This window comes from Eufriesea mexicana, unplaced genomic scaffold (genome assembly GCF_001483705.2).
Source record: "Eufriesea mexicana isolate 0111107269 unplaced genomic scaffold, ASM148370v2 scaffold2665, whole genome shotgun sequence".
Classification (NCBI taxonomy): Eukaryota; Metazoa; Arthropoda; class Insecta; order Hymenoptera; family Apidae; genus Eufriesea; species Eufriesea mexicana.
Genome location: NW_016910743.1, coordinates 80,409 through 91,813, shown reverse-complemented (window position 1 = coordinate 91,813; position 11,405 = coordinate 80,409). Strand labels below are relative to the sequence as shown.

The 11,405-nt window shown below is 43.1% G+C and overlaps 1 protein-coding gene across 1 annotated transcript in view; it reads left to right on the top strand.

The window, feature by feature from the left end:
* Positions 1–10,110, top strand: part of neo (ZP and PAN domain-containing protein neyo) — a 161,946-nt gene extending 151,836 nt beyond the window's left edge. The window contains exon 5 of the mRNA XM_017904122.1: positions 9,547–10,110. Within this exon, the coding sequence (XP_017759611.1) occupies positions 9,547–10,110 (564 nt within the window). The remainder of the gene's footprint in view (positions 1–9,546) is intronic.
* The last annotated feature ends 1,295 nt before the right edge of the window (positions 10,111–11,405 follow it).

The window sequence follows — 11,405 nt, the reverse complement described above, 5'->3', positions numbered from 1 at the left end:
CCCAGAACTAGTGAATCTTTGTCTCAGTTTATAGTGTTTCCAATTTTATCTAGTAACAAGTTGAATAGTAATAGCAATACTTCTCCGAAAATTAAATTTCATAATTAACCCTTTACACTCGAGAGGTGACTTTCAGTCACCATTTTATAAAATTTGGAAGATCGATATTAATTAATATATCGAATTTAAGGTAATGTAACAATGTTCGAGGTATCGAAATTAAATAATTCTACTTGTTAATTATTATACGATTTCTTACTTACTGTTAGAAAAATATTATCAGCCTTATAGTAGAAAATTTGTCAACTTGTATACTTCTTTCGTAAAAAAATCGTCGAGTGCAAAGGGTTAATATTTGTAGGCAATTATATGTATATAATTGGTAGATACGAGTTTTCCTAGTTGGAATGGGGAGAGCGACGTATATATATATATATATATATGAAGATTTTTGGCAATAAGTCAGTACTCAGTCCTCAGTCCTCGTTAGTTGAGTCAGTTGCACTAGTTGCGAATAGAACAAGATATATAGAGCATTTGTACAATAATTGTACAATAACCAAATTGTTAGTAATAAAGTATTAGAGTAATATAGATAAAAATACAGTGTCATTTAATTCCAACAATATTAACATAAAGTATTAATGTATATAATATATTATACACGCGCTTAACACTAGGTTTACGGACACTATCTATATACCTATTTCTAAGGACACCTTTACCAAATTGACAGGTAAAGGAAACCACGTGCCATTCTTTTTTAACGATTAATTTAATTTAAAAATAATTACATATTAAATTAACAGTCTTGATATAAGTTAATTAAATCTGTTACCATCGTATAATTGAAGTAACCCTTCAGTCAAATTGACGGGTTCCGTAAATCTAGTGTTAACACTTAACCGACCGCACTCTCCAGAACGAATTATACGGTTTCCACCGCGCTCGGTGGGGAACTCGAATAAGGGGCCTTAAAAATTGGTGAATTTTATTATACGTGGTGCTTTATAAAAGCAGTTCGTTAGTAATTGCGAACAACTCGAAATGGAGGTAGTGTAAGTAATAACCGAAAACGAGAAACGCGTTGATAAGGTCAAAATGGGAGATCTCCCCGATCGGTGGGGCACCGACTTACTTTAAAATGGGGAGATCTCCCCGATCGGTGGGGCACCGACTTACTTTAAAATAGGAAGATCTCCACGATCGGTCTGCTAAGTGTTAAGTCGAAAAAACAAGTATACAACGTGCTCTTCGAATATTCTAACGGCAAAGGGAGCCAAGTCGTTAAGAACAGTGGACAACGAGGCGAAATAAACCAAACGACAAGCCCCGTCGTCTAGTCACGAACACTCAAGAATGCACCTGCCCCAAAGAACCTAAGAAAAGTGCCTAAACGCGTAATAAACTAAATTGGCGCTAATAATTACGAAGGGTACGAAATCGAAAATTCCATGCCCGGAATTTACACATTCCTTTCAGCACGCTGCGTCTATCCGGTTCCCTGCGAGTTTCTCGGAACAAGTCCACCGGTTTGAAGATCCGAACGTCGAACGATCGCGTATATACCAGATTGATGCTACTCGTCCTGTCGACGAGTAAAACAAACGGATCGTTACGATATGGTGGCAGGTAGAAAGAAGAATGCCAACCAGGGGAGAGGGGTCTAGAACAAGGGGCATACCGCCTCGTTAACTCGTCGTTCCACATCATTTGCTCGCGCGGGTGCGGGCGAGTGGACGGAGCAATATCGCTTTATTAGAAAGTAATAACAGTCCCGGGCTGAAAGAAAGAGCAAATTTATATCCGCTAATCCAGGAAAGATGCGGCAGATCGAGATATATCACCGAGTCGTGTACACCCTGACACCCCACCCTGGCCTGGAACCCGTTCCATTCGTACCACGATTCTACAGATCACGCGAGCTAACCTCATTTCCTCCCGAGTCTTGTCCAAGTAACGAGGCCTGGATCTACGAATAGCCTGGCCTCCCGTACGTGCCCCCTCGTACACAGGAAATTACAATTCGTGGAACAAGAATCTGGCCAGAAGAAGCGTCGCGAATGACCAGACAGACGCCGCGTGGAACGTACTCGGCTAGCCTGCCGCGTATACCTATGCCACGGGAGAGAGCCAGGAATGGTAAAAAGGCCTAGAAGAGGCAAAGGCCTCTCCGATGGCGCGTCACGCTATCGATGATCGTTTATCCGTGACGTGCATGCTGGCAAAGGCGTCGTTATAACATGCTAATAAATAATAGCAACGTTGTCGCTGTGATCGTGTAAACAACCGCTATGGCGACCAGTCTAGGGATAATCTAGAGTCCCCGGTTGCCAAGATGGCGGATGTAGTCTCGTTTTCTTCCGTGGCAGATCGTTCGTTCGTCGCGAACGCGTCACCCGACTGACTCTCATTGTACAGCGAGAACAAAGAGTCGTATACTTATCGCGTTAACCGTGAAACTAGGTTTTTCTCAGGGTATTAAATGAGCACGATTTTTTCCACCTCATCCGCTTAGCGACGTAAGGTTGCCCGTTAATAATTTCCGTTACTCTTCTTCCTATTTTCTCTTTCTCTCTTCCTATTCTTCCTACGCTGCGCGAGATGGCAGAGGGGATAGGCGGGCGATCATTATCGTGTATAATGGTTGATTAAAAGTGAGAAAGGCAGAAGTGGAACTGGAGGATCAGGCGTATAATTCATCAGAAGGATCATTAGAAGCTTGTACGGTGAAGTAGAACGAGCGAATGGATGGATTATTTCGTGAGAAATAATGAAACGCGCCAAGAGAATACGAGACGAAGAAAGAACGTTCGGCTAAATCAACGTTAGAGCCACGAACTGCCGCAGGTGAATCTCTCGCTAAACAGACGGGCACGAGGAGGAACCTTGTCGGACAAATAAACCTAGCGAACGAAAACGGGGAAGAAAGAGACAGAGATGAAAATAGGGTTCTCTTTTGGAGACGATTATCATTCTTCTCGCCATACCATTCGCGTGGTCCCTGTGACGCGACAGATGACGTCACTGTCAACTAATACAATCATCAATGGACTATACCAATCTTACCAATTGTAAATCCTCATTTTAACATACTGCGTACCTCAAAGAAATCTCTAAGATACACGCCAGGGACCTCACGTTTCGACAAGACAGTGTGTTGACATCAACGCGACAGATGACGTCACTGTCAACTAGCACAATCACCGACGGACTGTACCAATCTTACCAATTGTAAATCCTCATTTAACACATTGCATACCGCATAGAAAGTTCTAAGACATACGCCAGGGACCTCACGTTTCGACAAGACAGTGTGTTGACATCAACGCGACAGATGACGTCACTGTCAACTAGCACAATCACCGACGGACTGTACCAATCTTACCAATTGTAAATCCTCATTTAACACATTGCATACCGCATAGAAAGCTCTAAGACATACGCCAGGGACCTTACGTTTCGACAAGACAGTGTGTTGACATCAACGCGACAGATGACGTCACTGTCAACTAGCGCAATCACCGACGGACTGTACCAATCTTACCAATTGTAAATCCTCATTTAACACATTGCATACCGCATAGAAAGCTCTAAGACATACGCCAGGAACCGCAAGTTTTGACGAGACAATGTGTTGACATCTAAGGTCCATGACAGATGACACGTGAAACACGAGAAAACTCACGTGAGTGGTAGACAATGTGTTAAAAAAGCAAACTTTAATCATCTATGACTTATTTCTCGCTGGACGGTGAAACAAAATGGCTGATCTTTCAAAGTTACCGTTGACAGCACGTAGCTGTTTTCGAAGAAATTAACGAGATACCTTTATCTGTGCCTTCGTGTTCTGAATTATAGAATAATATAACGTAAATACGTGGAAAATGTAGATATATTTTATTGACAAATGAACTTTCTATTCTTGCAATCTAGTCTTGTTTGTAGAAAAGATCGCTGCAAAGACCTGCCTAACTCGCTGACGCGCGTGAAATGTATAAAGGCGATAGAGTGAGAGATTTCGTCGAAGGTTGAAGAAGGTTTGCACACCGTCGATGAGTCGTTTCCCTCATTTGTAACAGTCGGCAATTTTATTAACCTTGGATAGGAAGAAAAACGAGGGCGGAAGAAACACTCGGTTGGGCCTGAAAGGCCTGGCAAAAGGATTCGTCTCGTCTAACCAGGAATTTGCCAAAAGTCGGGTTTTCCGGTATGTCTGTCACGTAGCCAAGCCGCGGTACTGGGGCTCTTCCATTTCACAACCGGTTTGAATGAAATTGAAAACATTTCTCAGCCGCCACACTCGCTTCTCTGTGTAGACACTGGTATAAGCGTACAATATACAAGGTATTTCGTGACACGAGTCCTACTTCGAGGCTAGGTTGGCAAATTAAAAGCGATCGTTTCCAAGTTTTGGCCAATGTTGCGTGGTCGGATGATAATTCGAATGAAATTGGATTAAGAGACAAATGACGAGGAGACGATTCGATTAACTCGATTAAAAATCTCCAAGTTATTTCATGTACAAAACACACACCTTTCTTCTTTATGCGATATCCAATTTTCTGGGCTTCCATACTCTATTCCGCTCTGTTGATATACACCTATGATACCTGAAATGACTCGATCTCCGATTTGCGATGAGAAAGAATATCGAGGAGGTTTACATTTATTCGCATTTGTAAATATTAATTGGACAATTTGCGCTTCCAAATTTTTCTACAACTATTGAAGCAAACCAACCACTTAACCCTTTGCATTCGAGAGGCGACTCTCAGTCGTCATTTAATCAGATTCTGAAAATCGTTGTTAATTAATATGTCGAATTTAAAATTACCCAACGTCTTAAAATTATTTTGCATTTCTTATTTACCGTTTCGAAAATATTCTCGACTCATGGCAGAAAGTCTTCGAATTACTACGTTTCTGTAACGAAAAGATCGTCGAGTGCGAAGAGTTAATCTTCGAACGTCATCTGTAGTCAAAAAAGAGAAAGAGAAAATAAAAACATAAATCTTGTAATTTATATGAGAAACAGAAATAATTATCTCGAAGACACGTGATCGGCTGAAAGAACAAGACTACAAGGCTAATCCTCGATCGAAAAGAGGAATTCTATTTCGAATCCACTTTTCCAAATTGCTTTCATGAATAAAACTACACGTGGCAATCCATTTTACCATTCTATTGCCACGGCGCATACGGGGACCTCGCTAAAACAGAGGAAGCAGCGAGACAGAACGGGACAGAAGCGCAGAGAGCGTGTAGCTCGCGACGCGTACTGATCCACGGCGTGGTACATTTATGACAGCTCTGTCTACTTCGTTTTACGCGAGCACTGTCATCGCTGTGGAGCACGCGGCTAAACGCGGTCGTCGTCGAATGTCACGTTCGTGGACGTCGCTGTGCCCCGTTTGGAAGGGAAGAGGAGAAACAGCCTGTACCAGATGCCACGGATACACCGCGTATTTCTTTTCCCGCGTTTTACTGACCTTCGTTCTCTAAGGCTTTCCGCCGGCCTCTCAGCCCTGGCTGACACGGAGTTAATAAAGTTCCGCTCGTTCCGCGAGACGCGTTCGCCAAAGAAACAGCTAAATGAAGCTGTACGTGGAATGAAGCATATTTTAATGTCTTACTTCACCCCCTCGCTCCCTTGCACGCAGCCCACTCCTCTCGCCCCTCCCTCTCGGATAATGTACGTGCCCAGTGTGTAAATACGATGAACTTGGTAATATGCCGCAGAAACCAGTTTCGAAGGAGCACACGCGCGTGGCGCTAAGCGCTTTATGGCTAAAACCGATCCTGAGCCCGTAGACTCGATTCCCCGGTTCGAGGACGAAACGGCAGAGGGGGGGAAAAAATGATGGTAGCCAGAGCTGGACACCGGACCAAGTGATCCTCCATCGTGTCATAGGTTAACACGGAGGCAACGACGAGCGAAATACTGCTAGGTGCATTGACACCGTATCCTGCTCGGTTTTCTCTCGAGGGATCCTTGAAATGAGGTATCCAGAAGAAAAGGGGACACGGGTGGTAATCGATACTTATCGTTGACAGGCTTATACGCGTATCATCGAAGTGGTTGCAGCCCGAAAAGAAACGAGAACGAGTGCATAGGATAGGTTTAAAGGCATAGCCGGAGGGAAAAGGAGAATTTGAAAATCCTGGCCAGAAGTGGCCATTTGCCGTGATGGTTTAGGTCCCTGCGAATGTTCCAGCGACAAAGCCGGTACCATAGCCGCGTTTTTCATCCACGTAATTCCGTGTAATTGCTGTTATACGACCTTACCTAATGAGGGGCAAAAAATTGGGGCGAGGCTGAGACGAGATGGCGAAACCAGTTTGTCGGCGGTCTTCTATTACGCATATTGCGTGCGTCGAGCTCTGGGGTACACGCGTTACGCGATACCCCTGTGTTCTGCCAACGCTCCACGGTTTTTCCCTAGATACAGGCAGCTGCAACGAGCCCACCGCTCCCGGAGGATGTTCCCGTAATTTACGAAGATACAGAAATACTTTGTCCAGCAGCTCGACGGGTTATGTCGGGGATAAATGGTTTCATGTTTTACTCGAAGAAACTTGATTGAATATCGACCGTGGTGCAGCGAATGTGTATGAAAATTGAACGAGTTCGATGAACGCCGACTGGAGGGTTGAAGAATCGATCCTAAGCTTCTCCGATCTACTACCGCTTATAAGAACAAGCATATAATCTTGTTGCAAGAAAAATTTGAGTCAGTGCTACTTATAACTTTAACACCAGGTGTACGGAATCGCGATATCTCGTTTTATCCTTCGCTTCCTTGCGCGTTTCAGAGCATTAAGCTTCGCTCTCGTGTGGATGGAAACGTTGTTACGTACAGCTTTTTATTTTTAGCCTATCGCTTTCCTTTCGTGCTCTGAATTTAAATTCTAGTCGCGTGACACATAGGTGTGTCAACTTTCGGATGAGAATATTTTACTATCGTATTTCTTTGTTTAGAAATTAATCGAAATTAGTAAAAATATAATATATACATTTCAGATTGACAGTTCTAATATGTACTATAGCGACACGAAATGAGAGGTATGACAGTTTCAGGGATCCTAATTACGTGAATCTCGTTGACAGGTTTCAGTGAATAGGAAATTAAGGAAATTGTACAATTTGAAAGCTGTATAATATGTGAGTTATACTCATTTATGGAATGGAAGCTCAGGAATTGATTTCTTCTTTGTGAATGTTATATTTGAAGAAATAAATATTGTTCGATTAACTCTTTCGCTACGACAGGTCTCGTCGTCGAGTCCCTCCCGTAGAAGGAAGCTTCGTACTAAAGAAGGAAGCATTATACACGTTCAGGTTTTAGTATTCGGGACCAAGTCTTTAAGAAAAAAAAAAAAAAGGAAAAGAAAAGAGGAAAGAGAAACCAACCATAACTTATGTCGGTAATAACGCTTATGGTTCTTTGTAAGAATTATAATAACGCTTATAGTTCTTTGTACGAATTATAATAACGCTTACAATTCTTTGCGAAGAGAGTTAAACGAAACGATAGCACTTGTCTTAATTTTTGTGGCAAGTGACTGTGGTGACCCGTCGTGTATAGGTGGCGTCTCGTAGTTAGTGACCATAGTCACCCGTCGTGTGTAGGTGGCGTCTCGTAGTTAGTGACCATAGTCACCCGTAATAACGAAATGGTTAAAGATTTAACACAGAGGGTGTAGTATATAAAAATTAAACGAGTTCGATGAACGTAAACGAAAGGGTCCAAGAAACGATCCTACGTTTTCTCAAAATTTTTATATTCACGGGGACAAATACCTCTGATCTTGTGAAGAAACCCCAATCAATATTAGCTTCCTGTATCCTCCATCCGGTGCTAAAAATACCAAATCGAATAAAGTAATTAGAGACATACTATTTTAAAAATGTTTAAATGACAAAATTACTTTGATAGAATTAATAGTGATTTCATTCAGCTAAAAACGTCATTACGTGTACCTATTTATTCTCAGCAAGCCACTGCAATTATTATCATCCTTGTATAGTATATTTAGCTACACGAGAGATTGATAGTTCCTGCGTTGATCATAGATACACAGGATAAAACGTATGACAATTTCAGGCTCGCTGATTGCATTCGTCACGTCGTCAGGTTCAACTCGATGGAAAATTGAAGGAATTATACATTTTAAAGCTGCATGATCGGCGAATTGTGTCTTTCTTCATATCCGATGCAATCGTGACGCGTCTTTGGTACTAGATGAAAATTACGTGGCGTTGGGTTGTATTCAAACAAGGATTTAAGTATACAATGAGGGATAAGCAGAGGGAAACGAGGAACAGTGTCTAACAGCACTTAGGCTATTTCTATGAACGGTACCTCGCATATGGAATAAGCAAAAGTCTTTGTTGCTTCCGGAGAGGTTATTTGACACAGCTGTTGACGTATTATCTTAATGATGAATAACGGCATGAAACAATTCCTAGCGTGACTTGCAGATCCACCGGAAGTACAGCATTTTTATCCCCCTTCCCTTGATCGTTTTCACGATCCATGAAATCTGCTACTGTTGCATATACGTATTCCTTGATCCGTTTTGATGAGCGCGGAAATTTGCCGAGGAAAGGTGATATATTACAGCGAAATGAATATAAACTTGAACTTAAGTTCGCGCTATCAATTTATCACTAGACGAACTTCGTACCTTCCGCGTAATACAAAATCTTTTCCGTAATACAAAATCGACGATTTTAAAAAAAGATTTAAATAATTTCCAAATTTCAAAACGCTCAAAAATTAATTATCTTCGAGTTTAAATATTTTCATGAAATTCATAATATTCCTAGAGACTCAATATTAATTTTCAATTACACTTGCAGACCTTTGAGGTTGAGACTATTATCATTAAGCCTAATTAACCCTTTGCACTCGACGATTTTTTGGCTAAGGAAGAGTAGAAATTCAAAGATTCTCTACTAAAATCTGCCAATACTTTTTTGAGCAGTAAATAAAGAATCGTAGAATTATTTGACTTCGATGCCTCGCACACTGTTACATTCCATTAATTTTGATATATTAATTAATATCGATCTTCCAAATTTTCTGAAATGGTGACTGAAGGTAACCTCTCGAGTGCAAAGGGTTAAGTCTTGAAGATTCAAATACTCCACTGAATCAAAATTTCGTAGAGATCAATTATTACGCAAACGTGGTAAAATTTCTCTGATTCGAGACAAGTCTAATTAACATACAGCTGAAATCCGTATCATTTACTTCTCGTCGATATACAGACTCAGAAATCGCGATTGCTGATCTTGCCCAAGAGAGAAACTGTAATGTTCCCAGACATTAAAGTCTATGAGGTATCAAACCTGACAGAATCAATCCTGTGTCAATACACAGACACAGACCTACACCAATAATTTATTCCAAAATAAAAATTAAATAATATCAGAAGGTTGCAATAATTACTAACTACAAAGAGACCTATATAACAGAACAAGAACTACACGTGTACATAGTTCATTGCATTCACGAATCTTCCATCTCTTCGTTTCAGATTCTACTGTCGCACTTCGACGCCTTCAAATTCCCAAGCTCCGAGGTAGTACAGTTCCGCGCTCTGGTGACACCCTGCATGCCGACCTGCGAGCCAGTGCAGTGCGACCAAGAGGAGGCCACAGGCGAGCTGCGTTCCGTCATATCCTTCGGCAAACGTCGTCGTCGTCGCTCAACCAGTCCCAGCTCCCAGAGCCGCGAGGATCTGCTGCTGGTACAATCGATCCAGATCACGGACAAGTTCGGATTCGAGCACGACAGCAAGACATCGAACGCCAGCTCAGCGACCAGGGACACCGTTTTCGTCGAGAGCGAGGACATATCGTCGACGATGGGCATGTGCATCAACTTCGGCGAGGCCATCGTCGCTGGGACCGTGTTCCTCGTTGCCCAGATCGCTATCATCGCGGTGTCGACCTTCACCTGGCAGAGACGTCGGCAGATGCTCAAGCATCAAGAAGCCCTCTCTGTCTCCGTTTCCGTGCCCGGGATGCACTCGGTCCCGGGACGCACCGACAGCCTCTGTAAGTTGTACGACACCGGATATTCAGCGCGCCGTTTTTGAATGGCCTTCGTTTCCTCTCCCTGTCCTTCAATCTCTCGTCTTCCTACGCTGCCTACGTCGTCAACCTCCAGCCGACTTTGCTCAGAGATCCCTTACGAGTAAACCGTTCGCAACGTCCGATTAATGTCTGGTCCTTTGGTAGATCATCGGGAACTTGCTAGGAACTTGATCGAAATTCGCATATCCGAGTATCAGGAGTATAAAAATTTGTCCGGGAGACGATCTCTGAAAGACAGGCCGCGCTGGAGGGGTCCAATTGACAATGTTAATTCCTGGGGCAGCCAGTTCGTTGCCTAGCAATCGGGATCCGTGCAAATCTTCTAGAGTATTCGGTAAGTCTGAAATCGATGCGATCGGGCAGTCAGAGAGGAATCTTTGGAACAACGAAGCGTGGAATATCTGGACGAAAGCTGCCCGTCTGGTCGACGACATCTTCGTGCTCTCTTTACCTTATAAGAATTATCGCGTGCATACTTCCCCTTTCCTGCTACCAGGGATAAACGATCGATCCTGCATGAGCTACGCGGCTGCTGCTCGTTTAGCTCGCTTGGGTAACTTCGATAGTCATGGCTGGTTGGTAAATTGGAGAAAAAAGACGCTAGCACTGGATAGTAATTTCATTTAACGAATACGTTAAGAGGAAAAGAAATATCGGCGAGAGGAACAGTAGCCTTCTGCGATTGCTGATTACTTCTTTAGATCGGCGAAACGATGATGCATCGTTTACAACACCTTTCTTGCAGTTCCTCCGCATGACAGACGTCAATTAACGTAACACGTGGAACTAAACGGCATGAAACGCGTATATACACAATAAAATCTCCATGTTCATCAATTACCAGGAATGAATCTCCCCCTCTGGTTTTGTTCGGGATCGTCGGAGAACGCGCGGTGTAACGATCCGCTAACGGGTTAGCTAATCCGACACGGGGAGAGAGTGGTCGAATCGGCGTCGAATTAAAACGGAAGTCCCGAACAGTTTGACGAACAATCGCGGCGATAGAGGGGGAACTAATTACACACAGTAGCAAGCAGGAGCAATTAAGCGATCAAAGGGGCCGGCTCGATCGATTATCTCGCAGCTTCGTCATCCTTCATTCATAACAGCGCATAATCTCCCTGTGTTTTCTTGCGACGTTTCCTTCCCCCTCTTCCATACTCCAGTTTTTCCTGCCGGTCGTACGTGAAACGAAACAGGATAAAGCGAAATAAGCCGAAGCGGGAACGAGGCGTGGTTTCCAAAGGTGACGGAGGTCGACGTGTACTTGCTACGTCGGGTAGGGCACCAGCCTGGA